Genomic DNA, 24,527 nt, shown 5'->3' with positions numbered 1-24,527 from the left:
TAGTCCTTTGAAACTCTGTCCCTCATAAGGACATGGACTACTTTATCCCTGAGTAAGAGATGAGCCATAGGACCAGTAACAGCACTTCTAGGCTTCATTCTTCAAGGGGAGGGGACATATGGTAAATACTAAGACAGATTACCACAAGATTCTTCTGGAACTCCTGCTTGTCATCCTTGAAGGAGTGCTCCATGAAGACTGCAGTGGCTTCCCTCTCACAGGCAACATGCACCTCCAGCAGCTCCTGCAGTGTGTCTGTGGGAAAGCTCACTCTCTGGGCCATCTGCTTGCTGTAGTGGTTGGCTGCCTTCTGAATGGCAGCTGAGTTCTCCAGCTGGGCCAGAGTTGTCACTGCGTTCTCCAAGCAAGGTACTGCTCCGCTATTGATAGTGTCCACATAGGTCACAACAAGAGTCCTCAGCCCTGAAGAAGCAAGGAAATTTAGGGGCTAAATATCAAGTTATCAGTCAATGGCTCCAGGATTCTGAGACTACACTTCTAGGGTCATATACACATGCACACACACAAACACACACATGCACCGCTACATTCTTCTACTATTATTGCCTTCATTTTCCTACCGACTCTTCATTTTTATGGTTTTCCAGGCCACAGAACTAAAAATCTTAATATCTATTTCTATCTAACATACTAGGGACTACCTGGAAAATATGGTTTCTCACTTTAAAAATTGAAAACAATATAGATTTCATAGGTAGACATATGAGGGAAGGTGTACCATGCTTAATTTATTCCTAATTCTGAGGCTTTGAATGGATTTTCAGTGATTTATGGGCTAATATTTATTTTTGGACCACTCTAAATTCTCAAAATATATTTTGAATTCTCCTTGTGAAGAACACTTACTGTATAGGACTTCCTTTGAAAACATGGAGTATTCTGTTTTTATACCGAGAGTGATTTCATTCTAAGTGAAGGATGTTTTCAGATAAGTGGAAGCCACAGATATCAGTGACAAAAATTGCAATTTGGGGGAGGGATTTGTTAAGCCCCCAAAGTGAGATAATTATAAAGTATACAGATTTCTTCATGGAGTATAAATATCTGTAAAATCAGAATTCTTTGTAGAATCAAACAAAAATACTAGAAAACTCATTATATAAAGTATTCAGCATGTATCAGTCCCCACGGAAATGGGAAAAAGAGACTCACTTTTCCCAGTGACCATGATTCCTTCTGTGAGGGTCTTGGTCCTTGCATCAGCGAAAATGTAAGAACAGAAATTTTTTGTTTGCTCCTGGAATTTAGGATCTAGTTGGTCTTCAGATACCATCCCAATATTGGCTAGAATTTCTTTGTCATTTGTTGGCCGGTCAAAGACAAAACACTTCCGTCTTGGAAAGAATTGCCTGATACACTCTCTGGGTAGATTGGATGTTTGGGCTTTAGGATTCTTCCCTGAGGACAGAAAAACAGGAATTAAAGTGTGGAGAGTCTTGAGGCAAGGGGGCTACAGGTGCTTCCAGCAGGGATTTGTGTGTCTTTGCCATCTTCTACACATAGAACTCCTTTAGCATAAATAGTCAATAATTCTTTGCACATCAGACTTACACCAATGATATAACTGTTGAGAAATTTAGGGAGAAATCTGATACAGTAAAGGAAACCTATGGCTGGTCTCTCCAGACCTGCACAGAGTAGAGTGGTTGTCTATTAGGTGTCTACTGAACTAGCAGCTAAAAGGATGAACGGTCAGATGAAACTTTCTACTCAACTCGACCTCATGTAGGAATTGAGCAGTGGAACCAAAAAGAAGAGCTAAAAACAAGGGATCATGGGCAAAAATTGGAATATTAGGAATGACACCCTCATTATTTAAGGAAAACTGTTTTGATGCTAAAAATAATTGATGCAGTGTTATCTATTTTTTTTTTAGCAAAAGCCTCTGAAGGGTAAATGCACCTGAAATGTAATTTTAAGGTATCATCACTAATCTATAAACTCTTTGAGGTAAAGGATTATATCTGTTCCTCTCCTGCCAGCCAGTTTCTCAATAGGTGTTTTGAGAAAGCATAAATAGAAGCATGAAATTAAGAATGAATAAATTGGAATTGATATTTTTCTCAAGGTTTCAATAGACACACATCCTTGTAGATGTAACCAACGAAAATAATTTATTACCTTGTAATTAAATCATGGGTAAACATGTGGTAATTAAGAGAAAGCTATGATGTGGAAGGTAAAATGAATGTTCTTATAAATAGTATTATTGAAAAGGCATAGATTGTAAAGACAGTCACTTCTTCAGGTTTATTTACAGCATACAATCATTTTGTAGATGATATAATTATACAGGATTAGAAAATTATATATCCCTCTTTGATAAGAATAGTATGTGAAATATATATTTTGTTCATTAGATATGCTTTTCACTGCAGTTTCATGTCTAACAACTAGCTGATTAGTTGTTTTCTTCAACAGAAACAAGCAGAAGCCAAAATAGGATACACAGTGTCTAGTCTTCAGAAAGTTTCAGCACCCATTTAAATCTGAATGCTAAATTTAAAGATGTGCAAAAAACAAATTTGCTTTGAGTAATTTCACTTTACACTTTACTTTTCTTAAGTAAACTTCAACTGTAGCCCGTAGATCTTTGCAACCCACTTTTCAGCCACCATTTCCACAGACATTGATTTAGTCTCAAATACAAATGCAATCACAGAGATAAGGGACAGTGTTTAGTAGATCCCACCCTCTATTGGACCATACACTGCCCAGGCCATGCTCTGATACCTGGAATCAGCTTCAGGGCATTCTCCAAGTACTTATCTTCTGTGATAGGCTGACCATGTAACTTCAGCTCTAGGGTGAAATCCCGTACAGTCCAGATAAAGTCTGGAAAGAAACTCACAAATTCTGTGGAATCTTCTACTCTATCAGGTGTTTGAGAGGACTTTGCCCTGATGAGTTTTGCAAGCTCTGTCACATAACTAGGACTTGGTTAAGGAAAAGAAACACACTACCAACAATTCCCAAATTTCTCGAATATAAAAACATTATAAACACTCTATTTTGCCATGGGTCCCCTCTGCTCCACCCAAGGGAATTAAATGACAGGGAAGGAGAGACTGATTCTATCTCCATTCCCATGAATTCAGTGAAACAGTGGTTCAAGACCTGGAAGGATACTGCAGCTGCTCCAGGGCCTGGTGGTTGATGGTGCTCATGCTGTTGTAGACAAAGCTACTGCACAGAAGCACAGCCAGAGCAAAGATCCACGAATCCTTCTTAGACTCATCCTAGAAAGCACATTAGAACAAGAGAATTATAAGTTTACCCATAAATTAGAAATTCTTCCATACACTTATTCAATCATGGTTTCATTTATTATTTCAGCTAACATACTCACCATGCAAAGAAATTGCTTGAAGACAGATGTAAATGAGGATATCAACTTTGATAATTACAGAGACATTTCTTGTGTTTGCAAATTTTTCATATATAAAAGGATTCTAATGTTCACAGTGCTTTCTTTTTCCTCGATTTGATAAAGTAAAATAACTTATACAGAAAAACTAATACAATACCTGTTGTGCAATTAAGTATGCAGTGATGAGTGTGGGCACTTATTCATTCTACATATATTTATTAATCAGAGTCCATATAAAATATACCATAGTTGGTATAACTGGGCATTTAAATTGTATCCAATCAATAAATAATTGCAGGAAGCTACTAAATATCCCCCACTGTTCTTAGATTTCAAAAAAGCAGTGCTAAAAATGAAACTTATTCCTTTCAATATGACTATTTCAAAACAGTGGGCAAACATCCATAACAGTAAGTGCAACAAAGATAGCAGTATCTGTAAAAGGCTTACTCTCAGTAATGTATATAAGCAATAGAACCTATAGCTTTAACACTAAACTAAAATTTAGAAGTCTATCAAGGAAGAACAGAGCTATGAAAGTTGGAGAAAAAATATATGGTCTGAAACCTTCCTCAAAGTCTTGATCTGAATATTAAAGAACTGGTAAATGTGGAACTGAAGAAAGGAAGGAGATCCCATAGACAGAAACACCCAGAGAAACAAAATTAGAGATGGGAGAATACAGGGGTCTTGTAGTTAAAATAGAGTCATTTGAGTTGACTGGAGCTGATGGCAATTGGAGAAGTTAAGGGGAGCTTTCATGCAGCCTAATCAAGGGCCTTAAAGCCCAGGCTAATTTGTATAAATAATAGCATTGTCTAAATAATGGCATAAACCAGAAATTGTTTTTATTATAAATGGCATGTAAAGTTGCTCCCAGTGCAAATGCAAAAACTGATTTATGCTGAGAAGTTTCTAAATGGGAGTTTGGGGGGATAATAGTCTATTCATTACTTTATTTCCCCAAAATCCAATTTTTAAAAATAATTAGGGTAAGAAGAAGTAGCACTTACGGCAAACAATTATTTCAACACAAGATTATATTATTGTTTGATATATGGCTTTAAAAATAAGCACAGGAGAAGCAAGATGGTGGAGTAGAAGGATGCTTGCAGCTCACCCTCTCCCACAAATACACCAAAACTCACATCTACAGACCCACTCAGCCAACCAGATCACCTGCCGAACTCCGACAGAACATTGTCCTCTTTGAAAGATAGAGACGCCAAAAATCTGGTAGGAAAAAAGGAGAAAAAGCAAGAAGAAAAAGCAAAACTGTGGGATTGATCCCGCTGGGAGGGAGCAGCAAAGGAGGACTGGCACTTGTTTGCTGGGTCTCACCTCTTCAAAGGAGGGGCCAGTGGGATGGAGGGGGAACCTTGAAGGCTCAGATCTGCCCTGAGCACCCCTTGATCAACAGAAATGAGTTAAATGGGCACAAAGGTTCCCCACGACACCCAGCCCGAGATGTGAGTTGGCAGCTGGGGACAGGGCAGGTGGCCCGAACTGGGCGGAGGACTGGGGTGGCTGCACTGAGGCTTACCAGGGGACTGCAGGGTTCTGTGTACCATGGCTGGGAGGGATACGGAGCAAAACAACCTCAGTCCCCCATAAATTGTGGAAAAATCAAAGCAACAAGTCTGGTGTGCCCTGGGGGGAGGGGTGCTATAGCCGTTGTCTCCTCAGACCTGTGCTGCCATTACTGGCACTTGTCATGAGAAGAGAGGCGGGGCACAGCCAAGTTTCCATATTCTCCTGGTCACAGTGCCTGGGCCAGGGTGGGGCCGAGCCCTGAATCTGCACCTGGGGGATCTGCAACCTCCTAGGCAGGACTGAGACTTGTTTACAGCTGGAGGCAGATAGGATCTTTCTGCCCTGTTCTGTCAGAGAACTCAAGCCACCAAGGCAAACAAGGAGGTGAGATTTGGCATGGAGCAGAGGTGGGGCAGTTCCGTGACCTTCCCCGAGCCCACCTTCGGAACACCAACCCGAGGCGAAGTGGGCAGCTGCACAGCAGCAGAGCGACTGTTGCTGGGAAAGAGTGGGTGGCAACCCACTTTCCTGGCAGAAATGCAGCACCTGGCCACGGTGCTGGGAGAAGGCGCTATCCACCCACCTGCCTCCTCTGAGTGCAGCATCTGACTGCAGCATCAGGAGGGGGAGTGACCCTGCTTACCCACTGGATAAGAGCTCAGCACATGACCCAGTGTTGGGAGGGGGTGCAATCTGCTAGCCAACAGCCACTGGGAGCAGCACAGAAGAGGGTGCCAACAGAGGGCCTCTGGAAACAGCAAGCTGACTTCATGAAATAGGACAAACATGTAAAGACCTCTCAATAAAATCACTAAGAACACAGCATCTCCATGAGAACTAGATAACTGATACTCCTTAAGCCACAGTGCCAGAGAGATATGAACAATATGAAGAAGGAGAGGAACCACTCCCAATTAAAAGAACAAGAGAAATCCCCTGAAAGCATGATCAAGGAAGTAGACATTGATGGCCTACTAGATCAAGATTTCAAAAAATGAGTGATCAAGGTACTGAGCGAACTAAAAGAAATAGTGTTTAGAGATATAAAATATGTCAAAAATGAAATAGAAGCTATAAAGAAGAACCAAGTAGAATTAGTAAACTCATTTGCTGAGATGAGAGCTAACCTAAAGGCTGTACAAAGCAGGCTAGATAATGCAGAGGAATGAATAATTGACCTAGAAGACAGGACAACATAAAGCACCCAATCAGAACAGCTGAGAGAAAAACAAATAAAAAACAATGAAAACAATATAAGGGACCTAAGGGATAATACAAAGTGTGCCAATCTATGCATAATAGGGGTTCTAGAAGGGGAAGAAAGAACAAAAGGGATTGAAAAGGTATTTGAAGAAATCAACTGAAAACTTCACAAGCCTAAAGGAATCAGATATCCAAGTACAGGTGGCTCAGAGGGTCCCAAACAGGAAGAATCCAAACAGACCCACACCAAGACATATCCTAATCATGATGGCCAGAGTGAAGGATAAAGAAGTGATCCTAAAGGCAGCAAGAGTAAAACAAAGAGTGAGTTACAAGGAAACACCTCATAAGGCTCTAAGCTGATTTCTGTACACAAACACTACAGGCCAGAAGGGAGTGTCAAGATATATTCAAAGTCCTGAATGAAAAAATAGATGCAGCCTAGGATACTTTATCCAGCAAGGCTCTCATTTAGGATAGAAGGAGACATAAATAATTTCACAGACAAGCAGAAACTAAAAGAGTTTAGCAACTGTATACCCATGCTTAAAGAAATATTGAAAGGTCTACTCTAAATAAAAAAGAAGCAGGATGCTACAAAAATGAGAAACTCATAACTGGAAAGGAGATAACTTCCATGAATTACAAAAAGAATAAACACAAAATTGTAAAAGAAGACATATAAATCATTAAGAGTGGGAGAGGGAAGCTTGGAAAGCCATTGTTGAAAACAGTATGGAGATTCCTCAAAAGACTAGGAATAGACCTAATATATGACCCAGGAATCCCTCTCCTGGGCATAAATCCAGAAGGAACTCTACTTCAAAATGACAACTGCACACCAATGCTCATAGCAGCACTATTTACAATAGCCAAGACATGGGAACAGCTTAAATGTCCATCAACAATTGACTGAGTAAAGAAGTCGTGGTATATTTATATGATGGATTACTATTCAGCATAAAAACAGACAACATAACACCATTTGCAGCAACATGGATGTTCCTGGAGAATGTCATTCTAAGTGAAGTAAGCCAGAAAAAGGAAGAAAAATACCATATGAGATCACTCATATGAGGAATCTAAAAACAAAACAAAACATAGATACAAAACAGAAATAGACTCACAGACATAGAATACAAACTTGTGGTTGCCAAGGGGGCAGGGATTAGGAAGAGACAGAATGGGATTTTAAAATGCAGAATACATAAACATGATTATACTGTATAGCACAGGGAAATATAAACAAGATCTTGTGGTAACTCATAGCGAAAAAAATTGTGACAATGAATATTTATGACATATTTATGTCATATTATGACAAAAATAACAATGACAATTTATGTTCATAAATAATTGTAAAATTGTGCTCTACACTAGAATTTGACACAACATTGTTAAATGAGTATTACTCGATAAAAAATGTTAAAAAATAAACACAGACTTTCTAATTTCCGTTGAGAAAAAAGAGAGAGCTATATAAATGTAGGTACTATTTCCAAATAAGTCTCAAAGGGGGAAAAGGAGGGATAATTATTTTCATCCATTAGTATAACGTTAAAACACCAAAAATCCATCTTAAAATGTTTCTTTTAGGACAAAAACTTACTTTTATAGAACTTGCACATTCAGAGGTGCCTCACAGATTTCCAGAACACTCTGTGAGTAGTTGATGAACTTCATCATAGAAAATGTAAACCCATCTCTTAAATCCAACCCTTAAATACACTCTTCACCTGGTAGCTAAGGAAGTGAATCAGAAATCTTTCCTCACTCACAAATTGATGTTTCTCCTCTTTCTTACTTATGCTTAACTGTAAGTTCTCAAAACGAATCAGGTGCTACCTGGATGTTCTTTCAAGACTGAAGGACTTATTCTCCAGCTGTTGGGAGTGCTGGTGGAAAACAGTCTTCAGGTGTCAGCACTCTTAATTAGAAAGGCTTCTGGAGCAGCCTTTCCCTTCAAAAATGTATCAGCGCCCCTGTCCAAACTCTGGATAACTCAATAAAGCCATTCCAGCCACAGAACTCCCATGGAATTCCCAGTAACTAGGGATTGCAATGTAATTTCTTCCTCTCTCCAGCCTGCTTCTCTCCCAAATACATGGTATTAAATCTGACGGCAGATAATGTGTTCTTGTCAATTGAACTAGAGACTCTTTTAGGGCAGGACCTTTACTTTGGTCACTGATATCTACAGTGCTAAGCCCAAAGGCCTGGAACTCAGCTGTTCAATAATGATTTACTAAATGTAATCAAGTCATCCACACAGTGCCAAGAATAAAAGATTTTATCTAATACACCATGATATCTTACCTAGAATTGACATTCAAACAAACCATAGTTTGCCTCATTTACTATCATTGATTTCTAGATTTTACAGATTAAAGTAGTAAAATTTCTATGATCATGGAGAGATAAGGAGAAAATTCAGAATAAAAAGGATTTAACTGTGAATTTCTGCCTTACCGTTCCCACATCCCCGAGGCCCTCAGTGTCCAAAAGGATCAGCGTATGATTTGGCTTGTGTGGATGAGGTACACACCACATCCAGATGCCCTTAGTTTCAGACTGCACTGTAGACCCTAGAGGAAAGCCTGTGAGGAGAGGGAAGAAAGCAGCATTCAGTGAGAGCAGACAGTCTAAGCAACCAGGGGGCTACAGACTCAGTTCTTTGGAATGTCAGTACCCCAGCATATGAGATGGTGCTTTCTCCATTTCCTCAAGAATATCCTACTTTGTGTGTCATCTGTTTCAAGGAGGAAGGAATATTAATTGTGATAAGGATACCACACAAGGGCTCAACATGGAGGCAAAGGGGAATCCATGAATCAGACAAAATGGAGGTCACTGATAATCATAACAAGTGTATCTTGAAAGAATGGTGAGATTCAAAGCCAGAGAGAAATGGACTGAAGACAGACATGGGAAGAGAAAAAAGTGGAAAAAATAAATCAAGATTATATTTTTTGTCGGACAAAATTATTTTTCATAAGTGAGGAGAGGTGTTAGCCACAGTAGGATATGACATACAGGAAATATTTTTAAGATTATAGAAATTTGAACATCTTTATATGTTGATGAGAATATTCCATAAAAAAGCAAAAATTGTTTCAAGAGAGAGTAGACACCATTGCAAGAGTCAAGTGATTAAGCATGTAAAATAAGGTAGGATTGTGTGACTTGTTAGGAGAAATTTTGCTTTACAGGAATAAAACATAGAATATGGTAACAAATTAGAGTAAGATAGTGATTTAGCAGTGAGAAATAGGAGTGGAAAGTTGATTTGTTAAGAGAAGTTTGGTTCTCCCTACACATGATCAGGAACAAAAATGAAGAAGCTGAGGTATTAGCTAGAATCAAGCAACTGGCCCTTGACCAGGTACAATACTCACCATGATTCTGACCTGCAAGACGGTTCATCAAGTAGGATTTTCCCGTATGATATGGTCCTACAATGGCCACCACGACCACTGGCTGAGAAATCTCACCAAGAATCTGTAGAGCTTTTTGGTTCACTGACAGCACTTCATTGACACTTTCCAGCAGACAAACGGGGTCCATCAATTTGGGTCCGGATGCCATGGCAACCTAAAAACCTAGAAGAGCTTCCTAGTGGAAATCAGATTATAAAGTAATTCTCTAACTCAGACTTATACAAAGCATCCATCAATTTAGAATAGGGTAAGTAAGACTTCTGTGTTTTCCATGAGACAAAATGTAACCTAGAATTAGCATACCGCAGAGGTTTTCCCCCATCATTCCCTCAAGTCTCTCATGATGTTGGTAGTGAAATAATATATTATCACTCTCCGAAGTGTTACTTCAAAATAGTAATATAATTAAAGTTATTGTTATGATGCACTGAAGTCCTACAATATACAAAGCCTTTTGATAATAACTTTCATATCCAGCTAAACTGATATTCACAAGAGGCTGAAAGTTACAAAATAATATAACTACTTTGGAAATGAGGTAAATGGTTCTCACAAAGGCTGAGTGAATGTCATTGAGCAAGGATTAAAAATCTACATACTTGAGCAAAATGACAGACTAGCGAGCTCTAAGCTCTTGTTTCCCCAAGGAGACATCAAAAACAACCAAAATACTGGCTAGAATAAACTTACAGTAGTTCCATAAAACAGTCAAAGGTCCAAAGCAACTAACCAAATACCAAATCAAGAAGAGCCTCATTGAAAATGGTAGGAAATTCTGTGGTGTTTTTGTTGCCCTTGGTCCCCATTGTGATAAAGTCTTTGAGAAACTGGCAACTCATTTTCCAATTCTCTCCCCTGATTCAGAGAGAGGGAATTTTATAATGTTCTAACCTGTCAGGGCTGCCTCTTCAGGTCTCTGTTTCACATCAAATGAATCTCAAGGAAGGGTGGCAGAGGGGTAGGTGGTGGTATAACTTGGATATCAGGTGGAAAGAAGCAGCAGGCATTTCTCAAGAATAATGTGGAGAGACAGCTCCACAGATGCCTAGAGCAAGAGGTTACCAGTGAATATATAAAATAGACTATATAAGGCATCAATCGAGTTTCCAATTCCTTTCTTCAAACTAAACAGAGCAGAGAAGACTGCATTTACATTGATCTGACATCTCATGGGCTGCCTGAAAGACTGTTATCTTTTCCCCTAATTGGATCTTAGGCAGGGAGAAGCAGTGGGCATTGCTTGGGAAAGCAGCAGGGAGAATGGCCTGCAGACACCAATGACAAGACATTATGGGTATGTGATATTGAGATTTATAATAAGAAATACATATGTGATTGTTGTCCTTATTCCTGGTATATAGCTCTTAAAACCCTATGTGATGAGAGAGATTAAATTATCTTTTCTTATAATTTTTGGTCTTTTGTCCTCAATTCCTAAAATATCTCCAGACTGATAAAGATGAAAGGAGAGTCTTTTGTTATTCATAACAAGTGTCTTTCAACCACATCTGAGTTTATGTTAATGAGGTGATTTTGTAAAGCCCCTAGATCACTACAGAATGGAGTTGGTTGCTAGAGGAATCAATGTTATTAGAAAGCTGGAATATTTAGCCTGATACTCCAACCACTGGGGAGCAGAGAAGAGCTGAAAGTTGAGTTAATCACCAATGACCAATAGTTTACTCAACCATATCTAAGAAATTCTCCATGAAAAAAAAAAAAACTAACTGAAGGGGTTCAGAGAGCTTCTGGCTTGATGAACATGTGGAGGTGGTTAGAAGGTGGCACATCCAAAGGGGTCATGGAAGCTCCACACCATTTTCTTGATATCTTTCCCTATGCATCTATTCTATTTTGCTGTTTATAGGTTGTATCCTTTTTTAATATAAACCATTAATCTAGTAAGCAAACTATCTTTCCTGAGTTCTTAAACCATCCTAGCAAATTATTGAACCTGAGGAAGAGATGGTGGGAAACTCCAGTGTATAGCCAGTAAGTCAGGAGTACAGGTGACAACTGGGATTTGTAATTGGCATCTGAACTGAGGGGAAGTCTTGTGGGACTAAGCCTTTAACCAGTAGGGAATGAGCTAACTCTTGTCAATTAGTGTCAGAATTGCTTATTGTGAAAAAAATGTTCACATATGTGGTGACCAGAAGTAAGTATAGAGAATAGAGAGTTGAGAGGAGAAATTGAATTTTTCTTTTTCTTTTCACTGTGGAGACACACAATAGACAATCAAAAGTTCCAAGGAGACACACTTTGGGAAATTAATATACTTAAAGGGGCACATATATGGGAAAACTGAAAAAGTAACACACAGGCCGAGGGAAGATGCATGCTCAAAAAAGCCTAAAAATACTACAGCTTCTCCTAAGCTTCATCTCAAGCCTCAAAATCAAGGGCCAGCTTAGGGAAAGACTTCCTTGTCACAAAGCCAGTATGCAAAGAATGGGAAAGGTGACTGCTTTCATAAATGCTCAATTTTCAGGGGGTTGGAGGGCAATAACTCAGTAGTAGAGCATGTGCTTAACATGTCCAAGATCCTCAGTTCAATATCCAGTACCTCCATTTAAAATAAATAAACAGATAATTAAATATTCAATTTTTCAACAACAACAACAAAAGTCACAAGGCATACAAAATAAATGAAAATATGTCCCTTCCGAAGGAAGAAAATAAAGTGGCAAAAAACAAAAAACAACCCTGAAGAAACATATACATTAAACGTTTTAGTCAAAGACTTTCGAACAACTTTTTAAAAACATGATTAAAAAGCTAAAGGAAAACTCAGAAAAATAACTAAAGAAAATCAGGAAAATAATATGTGAACAAAATTAGAAAATCAACAATGAGATAAAAATAATAATAAAAAAAGGAATGAAACTGAAATTCTGAAGCTGGAAAATATAATAAATAAATTTACAAATTTTCTAGAGGATTAGACTAGGGAGTATAGCTCAGGGGAAGAACATTTGAGTGCACATAAAGGGGATTAGACTTGCACAAGCAAAAAGACTCAGAAACTTGAAGACAGGACAATTGAAGTTATCAAGTCTCAGGAGCAGAAGGAAGAAATAACTTTTTAAAAGTGAATATAGCCTAAGAGAATTATGAGATACTGTCAAGTAGACAGATATATGCATTATGAAAGTCCTTAAAGCAGAAGGGAGAAGCAGGGCAGAGAGACTATTTGAGGAAATAATGGCTAAAAATTTCCCAATGTAATGAAATACATGAATCTACAAATGCAAGATATTCAACAGACTCCAGTAGGATAAATCATCAGAGACCAATGCTGAGGCATATTATAACAAAATTGTCAAAAGACAAAGAGAGAATCTTGAAAGCAACAAGCTGTAACTCATCACATCCAATAAGATTGCCAGTCAATTTCTCAACAAAATACTTGGAGGCCAGAAGACAGTGGAATAATATATTTAAATTGCTAAAAACTGAAAGTGAAGTGGTGGGGTGGGGGACCTGCCAATCAAGAATACTGTTTCCAGAGAAGACGGGTCAAGATGAGGGATAATAATTTCTCACAGAAAAGTGACTGAAAACTGGCTGAAGAACTTCTATACAAACAAGATTTTGAGAGATATTTCCACATAATTAGGTAGGGCAGGAGTAAATACTTCAGGTTGGGACCTGTGCACCTGGGGAAACACTAACAGGAAAAGGAAGACTGTGCAAACAGTACCTAACCCTGAGGAGTGAGTGAGTCAAGCCACAGACTGGGCATCCCAGTCCTGGGGTCCTACACGGAGGAGACAAGTCCCCTTGGCTACTTGGAGAAAGACTGAAACAGAAAGGCTGGAGAAGCCTAGACTAGAAAGAGTGAATGGGTGCTGGTTTGCCACCAGACAGATTGGAGACAGGTCTGCTCTAGCAACTAACACCTTATTATACTCTCCAGGAATATAATCTATGCAAATAACAACAAAAAGTGTACTTTTGTGGTTATATCTATAAGAGATAAAAGAGAATGTATTTCAAGCACTGTTAAAAGAGACAAAGAAGGACATTATGTTAAAAGAGTCAAGTTTATCTAGAAGATAAAACGATTCTAAATATGTATACCTGAACATCAGAGTTCCAAAATATATGAAATAAACATTGACAGAATTGAGCAACAGATCACTCAACAATAATAGGACAGTTTAATACCCTACTTGTAATAATAGGTAGAAAAAACAGACAGAAGGTCAAGAACAAAATAGAGGACTTGTACAACACTATTGATTAATTGAACCTAATAGACTTATATAGAACATTCCCATTCAACAACAAGAGAACACATGTTTTCCCAGATGGGCATGGAATATTTCCAAGGATAGACCATATTTTAGGCCACAAAACAAGTCTTAACAAATTTAAAAAGGTTAAAATCATACAAAGTATCTTTTCTGAGCCCAATGAAATGAAACTGGAAATTAATAGATGGAGTAAAACTGCAAAATTTACAATTATGTGAAAACTAAACAAAACAAAATTAGGAGTAAAAATAAATTACCTCAACATAAGGAAGGCTATATGTGGAAAACACACAGCTAACATCATCCTCATAGGTAAAATATTGAAGCCTTTTCCCACCGTCCTGCCTCCCCTTTTTCAGAAGGAGGCTGCACACTTTAGGTCAATGTTCCCACACATTTGCCCCTTCTTCCACTTGCCACTCTTCTTTTGTTTCAGGATGTCCTGAATCTTGAGAGATTTAGGTCAAAATGTTTAGCTGAGAAGGGTCAGGATTTTGCAACTTAATCCCATAAGTGAAAATAAGACTGAAAATGTAAATATTGTTTTATATTATATTGAGAGAAATATACATATACTTAGAGAGAAAAGCAAATGTAGCAAAATGCCACCAGTGAGTAAATCTAGGTGAAAAGAATATGAGATTTCCTTGTAATTGTTTTCCAAGGCAAAATTTGACTTTAAATATTAAGTATTAAAAGCACAATTATGCCGTGGTTTTTCTGGCATATTTTTGATTGGCATTATATTAAAAGTTCCCTATAATATCTATGCATATTTCATAATCAGGTTAAATAAACATGATATTATACTCAAATGTCTCAACTATTCATTTCCATATTTATAGGTCAAGTATTCAAGATGCCTCAAATACTATCAAAAAATACTTTTTAAAAATACCAGCTTTATCAGTTACTAATGTGGCCTTAAACAAAAAGCTTCATCTAGCTAAACCTGAGATTTTAAGATTAATTATAGGGGTAATATGAAAAAAATGGTAAGTCCAGTCTGGAGGATGTTTTTATAATAAAATTAGATAACTATAAGCTTATATATGAGCATAGCATGTGGCACAAAATGGGATTTCAGTGCATGTTTACTGAATTAGATGGTGATTTATCCAAAATAATTGCACTAAACAAATTGGGTTACACATTTGAACACAATCTGCAAACTTTAGGTTACTAAAAACAAGGTCTATATATATATTTTTTTATCAGAGCAAAGCAGCAAGGAAATTCAAACACTGCTCCAGCACCATCTCCTTTTGTCTGATTCTTCATTGTGGGAGCAAAGAATACAAAGGTAAAACAGGATCCTCTAACAGCTACGTTATAATGACCAGAATTGTCCAGTTCCCTCTTTAAAGGGAAAACTAAAGGAAGATACAGAAAAATGTGAGAGAAACAACTTTATAAAAACCAGGTCTGTGGAATAGAATAGAGAACACAGAAATGAACCCACAAAGATTTGGTCAACTAATCTTAGACAAAGGAGGCAAGAATATACAATGGAATAAAGACAGTCTCTTCAGCAAATGATGTTGGGAATACTGGACAGCAGCATGTAAATCAATGAAGCTAGAACACTCCCTTACATGATACACAAAAATAAACACAAAATGGATCAAAGATTTAAACATAAGACAAGATACAATAAACATCCTAGAAGAAAACACAGACAAAATGTTATCTGACATACATCTGAAAAATATTCTCCTAGAACAGTCTACTCAAGCAATAGAAATAAAAGCAAGAATAAACAAATGGGACCTAATGAAACTTACAAGCATCTGCACAGCAAAGGAAACCATAAGTAAAACAAAAAGACAACCAAAGGAATGGGAGAACATTTTTGCAAATATGAAACCAACAAAGGCTCGATCTCCAGAATATATAAGCAGCTCCTACAACATAATAAGAAACAAACAAACAACCCAATCGAAAAATGAGCAGAAGAGCTAAACAAGAATTCTCTAAGGAAGACATACAAATGACCAATAGGCACAAGAAAAAATGCTCAATATCACTAATTATCAGAGAAATTCAAATCAAAACTATGATGAGGTATCATCTCACAGCAGCCAGAATGGCCATCATTCAAAAGTCCACAAATGACAAATGCTGGAGAGGCTGTGGAGAAAAGGGAAACCTTCTACAATGCTGATGTGAATGCAGTTTGGTGCAGCCACTGTGGAAAACAGTATGGAGATTCCTCTAAAGACCAGGAATAGACTTAATATATGACACAGTGATCCCACTCCTGGGCATATATCTAGAAGGAACCCTACTTCAGGATGACACCTGCACCCCAATATTCATAGCAGCACTATTTACAATAGCCAAGACATGGAAACAGCTTAAATGTCCATTAACAGATGACTGGATAAAGAAGTAGTGGTATATTTATACAATGGAATACTAATCAGCCATAAAAACAAAAACATAATGCCATTTGCAGCAACATGGATGTTCCTGGAGAATGTCATTCTAAGTGAAGTAAGACAGAAAGAGAAAGAAAAATACCATATGAGACCTCTCATATGTGGAATCTAAAAAAATTTTTAAAAGAAAATAAGTACAAAATAGAGACTGACTCATAGACATAGAATACAAACTTGTGGTTGCCTAGGGGGCGGGTCGGGGGAAGGGACAGAATAGGAGTTCAAAATTTGTAGATACTGACAGGCATATGCAGAATAGATAAACAGGATTATACTGTATAACACGAGGAAATATATACAAGATCTTTTGGTAGCTCATAGTGAAAAAATGTGACAATGAATATATGTATGTTCATGTAAAATTGAAAAATTCTGCTCTATACTGGCATTTGACACATTGTAAAATGACTATAACTCAATAAAAATGTTAAAAAAAAAGGCCTATGATTTCTTAGCTGTGAATTAGCCACATAATTTTTAACATCAAATTTACAAACTGCAGCTCTTCAATCCTGTTCCAGGTTGGTTTTCAAAATGGGATCTACAGGAAAAAATATCACCCGAAGGGATTGTTAAACCCAGGTTGTGTATATATAAAACATGCTACAAATGATTCCAATGTTATTATGAAAAACAAACCCACAAATGCGAGGGCGGGGTTTGAGGGAGAGGGGAAGAGAGAGAATAAGAGTGAGGAAGATGGAGCCAGAGAGACAGAAAGAGAAAGAGAGTTTTGACGTGATCATAATGTTTAACTAATAAAGATCAGGGGTGAGGGGACTAAATTTATCTCTACACAGAGATTTACAGAGCTCTCACTGTAAGCTTTCTTAAATTGACTAATAGAAATATTAAAAAGAAACTATCTCTATAGATGGCAGTTCCCTATAACCTCCTTGCCAGGGACTCTCTTATTCTCTGAATTCTAATGCCAACCCACAGAACTTGACAGAGAAAGACAGGCAGGCTCCCAGGAGGGCTCTTTTAAGGAGCAGCACATCCAGGGGTACACAGTGTGCCTGGCTGTCACCTTGCAGCTGCCACTGGTCCATACAGAGAAGCTGAACTTCTCTAGAACTAAAGCCAGCCACAGACCCCTGCATGCCAGACAGCAGGCCACTTGCCCTTCTTCAGGTGTCACTTTGAATCTGAAATCAATCTTGCAAATTACTACATACAGAAGAGATAAGAAACAAAGTCCTACCGAACTATATTCAGCATCTTGTAATAACTTATAAAGAAAAAGAATATATATGAATCACTGTGCTGTACACCAGAAACTAACACAGCATTGTAAATCAACTATATTTCAATAAAAAAAAAAAAAAAGAAATCAATTTTGTGCTGCACGTAAAAGACAAGGACATACCTGCTCCGCACACTGGGGGTACAAGAAATGTTCTCAGTTGCTTCTTACACTTTGCTCACTAGCTCCTCCCACCTGTCTGTCTCTTCTTCATCAAAGCTAAAAAAGAGTAAGGTGGTTCATCTCTTCTTGGTCCATCTAGTATGATAGTAATAAAACTGAAGCTGAAAGCAAAAGTAATTCAGGCTGTTTTTCAGTTAGCAGAGTCATGCTAGATCTACTGATTACAGCATGAATATGGGTGTGTGGTTCGTGGTGAGAGGAGATTAGAAAAAGTTATTTAATAGTCACATCTTAACACATGCCACCACTTTCTGTAGGCCGCCCTGCACTGGAAGGCCTTCATAGCCCCACTTCTTGATACATCTCTCCCCCATATAAGGTTGCCAAATGTGACTTAACTTTCCTTGGCAAACAAGAAAAATAGAAAATGCATGGCACAAATGTAAGCAAGGCTGTATACAACAAGTATATTTCAAGCATTTTCCTCTTGGCGAGGATCCCTGGGTATTTTTGTTAGTGAAGGTCTTTTAAGATTTTAAATCTGTTCCTTAGTATATACGTTTAAATGAATATATTTTATCATAAATAGAAAATAAAGATTAAAGATGAAAATGAACAACCTATTGTATTATCTGGAGATGCTCACTATTGGCATTTTGCTCAGCATGCCTGTACTTCCCTAACATATGGATCCTCTCCTAACATAGATATCCTCTTTACACAGGAATTTAGCCAATTGGACCAGTTCCAAAGGGATGCATTTGGTCAGATAAAAAAAGTGACTGGGTGCACACATGTGTTTGTGAGAAAGAAAATGGAGCAGTGTATAAGAGAAAGATGAGAGGTGCAGCACTGATATGGCCAAGGACGCCAGGCTGTGAGGGTACAGGGAGTCCTCCTCCTCTCTCCTTTTCTCTACCTTCCTCACAACTCTCCGTGCCTATGGGAACTTCTTCATAAAAGGCCAGATAGTAAATATTTTAGACTTTTTGAGACATAGGGTCACTGTAGCAAGTATTCAGTGAAAGCATTCATACAATAGGTAAACAAATGGGCATAGCTATATTCCAGTAAGACTTTGTTTACAAAAGTGGACAATGGGAAGCCATCCTGGTTTAGGTAAATGTGATGCTACGATATGCCAGTGGTTGTCATCAGCTCATGAATGTATCATTGTCTTACAAGCCGAGTAAAATGGTCCAAGTACAGAATCTCAGGCTGAGTGTCTGCTTCTAGGGCCATTTGGGTTAAACAGCATCTAAATATCCTCATTGTCTTGGAGCAGAGATACAGAAAAGGAATGTGTGTACTGTCCATGTGTCTACGCATCATCCACATGAGTTACTGCCTGATCTCCAAGCCATGAATCCACACATCTATGCCAGTAACTGTCTCACTCCCAACAACATAGCACTGCCAGTAGCTCCTAGATTGGCCAAAGAGAAACAAAAAGTGATGGAATACAGTCAGTGGCAGTGAGAGAGAGCCTGGTTTGGTGTGTGACATCTGCCTAGGTCTGCAAGCCTCTGTGAGTGAGCGAAGAATCCTGACATCTGGGTACATGTCAAGGTGACCATAAACTCAATTTTGGAATGAGGAATAGGAAGACACCAAGCAGCTATGTGGGTATTTTTTTAATTCATCTGAGTAGATAAAATATCCGCTCTGTTTCCAATTAGTCTTTTCCACCTATGGTAGTTGCTTTTAGGGTCCCTACATTTCTCAAGACCCCCAGAAGGGGAAAAGAAGCCTAAAGCTGAGTGATTATAGAGAGTTTAAGGGCTAGAGTGGGAAGGGGAAAGTCTGATAAGGGTGGATTAAGAGTTGAAGTATGTAGTTAGGGGAACATATTAATAGATCTCAGGATAGAGATCTATTAGATTTGAAGGGGAACATATTAGCATCTCCTGTCTTGGAATAGCCAGTATCCTTTCCACTTGGCTTTTAAGCAGCCAGAATGTAATTGTTGCATGGGATAGAAGTAAGAACCATGAGTACCTTATCTAATAATTCTTGAACTATTGGACAGCATCCATCAAGTTTCCCTTGTGTTATGCTATATTGGGGGATCTTAGGGAGGGGCATGGACAGAAATACTTCCACTTACCATAGCATTGTATTATGGGGTTCTCCACCCCATACATGATCAATTTCAGTTAAATTCCTTGTCTAAAAAGAAGAGAAGTCCTGTCCACTAATTGGCTTAAGTCCACAGTAAGATTGGTACTAGGTTGAAGAGGACAGAGAAGCTTAAGGAAGTCAGGTAAAGCCATTAGAGGAAACAAAAGTGAAAGAAATGAATAGGAGACCTGTGAAAGAAGTCCTGCAGTATCACAATGAAGTATAATACCCCTATCCATGAAGCTATTGTGGTAGTTTATCTAAGAGGAAAATTGTGTTGAGACATAAGGGATCTTATAAATATACTGAAGGACTGGGAGGCAAACTGAGGCAAATTATCAAAACCCACCACTGGCATTTTGGTGACTTTGAAGAAGGTGCCAGAAAAGGAAGCAGTGTTAAAAGTGATATATGCCACTCCAATATCAAAGAGAAATGTGGTAGGGTGCCCTTCAACTCAAAAGGTTAACCTCACCCTGTGAATTTAGTGGGAATTGTGGTCAAAGAATGCTTGCTTCCTCAGAGCTAAGTTAGTATTCCTCCTGTGTAGAGAGTTTTGGGGGCTTTTCTTTCTATTTGGAGTCTAGACATTCCAAAATCCAATGGACTTTTTCTTTGTAATGCCAGCAAGTATCTTGTTCAACAGGAGCCCATATTTTGGGGTCCTGACTTTGTTCAGGTTTTTGTAATTGTTTTAATTGTAAAGCCATGTCATTTGATAGTGAGTTTCCTATTTTTTAGAAACGTTGTCCTCACAGTGCTGAGCTAATGTCTGAAGATTAGACATCTCAGCATTCTAACACTAGACTTTTTTTCCTGTCATGAAGCTCAAGTCTTATACCATTCAGAAAGCTGTGGCTAGAGCAAAGGCTACTTTAGTAATTAAGTTCAAGTCTTGCTTATCTTTCCAAATAGTTTCTAATTGCTGGTGTTTATTTACCACATTTCATCCTTCAGTTGTTTACAATTCTGAACACATGACCAAACAATTTTAACAAGATAAAAATTAGAATGGCTTCTAACCCTTTTCCTCTAACGCTTTCACTTTCTGACTGAACTGAGCAGCAGTTTGAGAACCCTTAAGTTCTTCCAAGATACTGGTCCCTTTAGCTTTCTGAAACCAAAGAAAAACATCTCCAAAAATAAGTAGATAAGTTGATATAAGTTGGGGGAATCTCAGAGAGTAAGCATCCAAGGCTTCTTGAATTTTTGTGTAATTTCCCTCTTTCCTTTTGGGACTTTTGGGGAAATAATTAGCCATGCATGTTAATTGAAGACATAGGTTTAAATGCTACCTACTCAGTTTGTTTATGGTTGGGAGTAGGTGACAGGAGTGATTTGAGCATTGTCTACAGAAGGTGGAGATCCAATAGATTTATTCTCCACAGTAAACTGAAAAGCAGGAGAGCATTTTGAGAGGGGAAGTAAAACAGAGAGTGAAGAGGGAATAATGGAGGCCCTGGAGGATAGGGCATAAGGGATTGTGTTTGAGCAAGCAAACTCCTCTGCTACCCTCTTGTGGATATCTGTGGCTGAGCAGCCGATCATCAGGCTCCCACTAACTAGCAACTGGTAGATTGCTTTCCTCTGTGGCAGTAACCAGGATGCTGAATCAGACATAGCCACACTTCAAAATAATTAATTAATTGATTTGTTTGTTTGTTTGTTTAGGGTAAGCTAGTCTTCTGTTGCTGGTAGCTTATGAGAAGTTTCCCCTAATTTCTGTCCTAGCCCCAAGGTTTAGAGTCAAGGAAGAAAGCAAAGCATTTCATAAATATATGAAGCTGTTCCCTGTGAAGAGTGGACACATTTGGACAGGCAATGTGCAGCTCCTGGATTGTGACTAGGCGGGATCAGAATGGCCCTTCTCAGGTGTGCAGACTGACCTTCATTCTGGGTGCCAGTGAGTTACTGAGCTGTTTCTGCTGTTTTTTTTTTTTCCTCCAGGAGGGGGCATAAGCCTTTAAAATAAATATATATGTAAAAGTCATATGTTCATTTGTACACTGGGAAAAACAGATAGTGAGAGAAAGAGAAAGGTCACCTGTGATGTCAACAGAGTGACAAGCTGTTGGTGGTTTGCATTGCATCATCCTGTGTGTATATGTATCTTTGAAGAGTTGTATCCTATTAGAGAATATGTTCTAGACCCCTCTTCTCACACAGCACCATAAATGCAAACATGTTCCTCAGCCGTGCTCATCTTTTTCACCTGTGTAGCCGTCCTCATGCTCACATCAGTTCCTTTGCACTCTGCTATCCATTGTGAGGATGGGAAGATTTAAGAGGTGTCCCCCATGGCAGCCCCTTGTTGTCACTCAAGTCTCAGCTCAAATACTGCCACCCCAATGTCACCTTCCCTCTCCCTCAATCTAGGGAAACTCCTCTGTTATTTGTTATTTCCTTCATGCCATGCATCAGTCCTACTGGTAATGAATTTGTTCATTTATTTGTTGGCTTGTTTTTTGGCTCTCCCCTGAGAGCCGAGGCCTCCTCTATTTTCTTTATCACCCTGTCCTCAGGGTTTAGGGTAATATTGATGCCAAGAATTTGCTTGGGTGATAACTGTTCGCTGATTGGCTGAATTCATTCTGTGGTGGGACCAACTGTACTAAATGTGTTTAAGTGATTTATTTTTGCAGTGCATTTAGGTTGTACCCTGAGTTATAATATTTTTAACAGCACTGCAAGAATGCCTTTGTACACTTGGACAGTTATTTTCTCTCTCTAAACATTAAATTGAGACATTTTAAACATACAGAAAAGTGGAAAGGATAGTGCAATGAGCACCCATATACCTTCCATTAAGATTTAAAATTTGTTAATATTTTGCCACGTTTACTTTCTCTCTCTACATACATTTTTGATGAACATTTAAAACTTGTTTTATGACACTTCACAATACCTCTAAGTATTTCAGCATGCATCTCCCAAGAATAAGTATCTTTTCCTAAATAAACATGTGTTATTTGTTTACCTGGGAAAGAATGGTAATTAATAATTCTCTAATATAACCTGATAGCCAATATATGAATTTCCGCAATTGCATCTAACATACTTTTATAGCTGTATCATTTATTTATATCTTTGAATCAGGGTCAAACCAAGTATCATGCCCTATGTTTATTTGTTATATCTGTTTATATAAACCTAGAAGTATCATTTTGTGTTTTTAATGTGTTATTAATTTTAAAAAACAGCATTGAATTTTTAAAGATACTAGTTTTCTTATAGAATATCCCACCTGTTTATTTTCTCAAGTTGTCTTTTATCTTGTTTTTCTTTCCCTATATTTCCTATTGCTGAAGTTATATCTGGATACTTGCTTAGGTTAAGTGATTATAATCACTTATACTCATGAGTCTTTTTGATATTAAAATTACCCCAAACTTGCCCATGAGATGTCCATTTGGCATATTTGATATGACCTCATTAATCTTTGAGTGTACATTTGGTTTCTGGCACCAAACTATATCATAGCCACATGTTGTGTTTTTCCCCTACACCTGCAAACAATCTGTGATTTCTCCAAGGAACATTGTTTGCTACATTTTTTTAAGTGGACAAAAATTTGAAAACAAAAATCTGGGTATTGCATTTGTTCATTATTTCTGCAGTGTTGTTGCTTCAAAAACATTTTAGTGTGCCAAACTGTTATATATTATATATATATATATATATATAGTATGTAATAATATATATAATATATATACACATACACACACACTTAAATTAAATTGAATTTAATTTTTATTAAAGTTTAGTCAGTTTACAATGTTACATCCATTTCTGATACACAGAATAATGTTTCAGTCACACATATACATAAATATATTCATTTCCATATCTTTTTCTTTATGTTACAAGATACTGAATATAGTTTCCTGTGTTATACAGTATAAACTTGTTTATATATTTTATATATCTTAACAAGTTTTTAAGTGTGTAGTGCAGTATTGTTAACTGTAGGCACAATACCATACTGCAGCTCTCTAGAATAAACACATCTTGTGCAACTGACATCCTATTGAACAACCAATCTCCTTCCATCTTCTTCATAGCTCCTGGCAACCAGCAATTTATTCACTACATCTATGACTTTGACAATTTTTAGGCACCTCATGTAAGTAGAATCATGCAGTATTTGTCCTCTGTGACCAACTTAATTCGCTTATGTAACATCTTCCAGTTTCATTCATGTTGTGTTAAATGGCGGGAATTCCTTACCTTTTTAAAGACGAGTAATATTCCATTGTATGATTAGACCACATTTTCTTAACCTACTGATTTGTTGCTGCACATTAACTGTTGACAGCTTTGTCTGGTTTATAGTTATTTGTTCATCTTTTCCTTTCTTGCTGTCTTCCTTTATGTTTTGTTGATTTTTGTTACTCTTTGATTGCTTTCTCTTTTTCTTTTGGCTTCTCTGTTGGTATTTTCATGTCATGAGGTTACCATGAGGCTTGCATAAAAGATCTTAAGAGTTATGCCTCTTTTTAAGCTGACAATAACTTCACTTCAATCACATATAAAAATTCTACTCTTTTATTTCATCCTCCAACTTTATATTTGTTGTCACACTTTATGTATTTTTATATTGTGCATCCATTAATAACTTTTTATAGTTATGTTTATTTTTAACACTTTTCTCTTTTAACTCTTATACCAAAATAAGCTGTGATTTACACACCACTATCACAGTGTACAATATACCATATTTGTTTATATATTTATATTTATCAGTGAGTATTATACTTTGGTATACTTTCCTGT

The 24,527-nt window shown here is 37.7% G+C and overlaps 1 protein-coding gene across 5 annotated transcripts in view; it reads right to left on the bottom strand.

The window, feature by feature from the left end:
- The window catches only part of LOC141575110 (guanylate-binding protein 6-like), a 30,977-nt gene extending 13,182 nt beyond the window's left edge, over nucleotides 1-17,795 (bottom strand). For 2 of the 5 annotated variants that reach the window (XM_074353525.1, XM_074353523.1), the window contains exons 1-7: nucleotides 17,634-17,795; nucleotides 9,523-9,739; nucleotides 8,597-8,724; nucleotides 3,151-3,260; nucleotides 2,755-2,951; nucleotides 1,174-1,419; nucleotides 143-423 (exon numbers count right to left, since the gene is read on the bottom strand). In XM_074353525.1, the coding sequence (XP_074209626.1) occupies nucleotides 143-423; nucleotides 1,174-1,419; nucleotides 2,755-2,951; nucleotides 3,151-3,260; nucleotides 8,597-8,724; nucleotides 9,523-9,712 (1,152 nt within the window). In that variant the 5' untranslated portion in view covers nucleotides 9,713-9,739; nucleotides 17,634-17,795. The remainder of the gene's footprint in view (nucleotides 1-142; nucleotides 424-1,173; nucleotides 1,420-2,754; nucleotides 2,952-3,150; nucleotides 3,261-8,596; nucleotides 8,725-9,522; nucleotides 9,740-17,633) is intronic. The other 3 variants (XM_074353524.1, XM_074353526.1, XM_074353527.1) reach the window with 3 other exon arrangements.
- Nucleotides 17,796-24,527: the final 6,732 nt, after the last annotated feature.

This window comes from Camelus bactrianus, chromosome 26 (assembly GCF_048773025.1).
Source record: "Camelus bactrianus isolate YW-2024 breed Bactrian camel chromosome 26, ASM4877302v1, whole genome shotgun sequence".
NCBI lineage: Eukaryota > Metazoa > Chordata > Mammalia > Artiodactyla > Camelidae > Camelus > Camelus bactrianus.
Note: the sequence above shows the minus strand (reverse complement) of the source record. Positions and strands in the feature narration are given on the sequence as shown.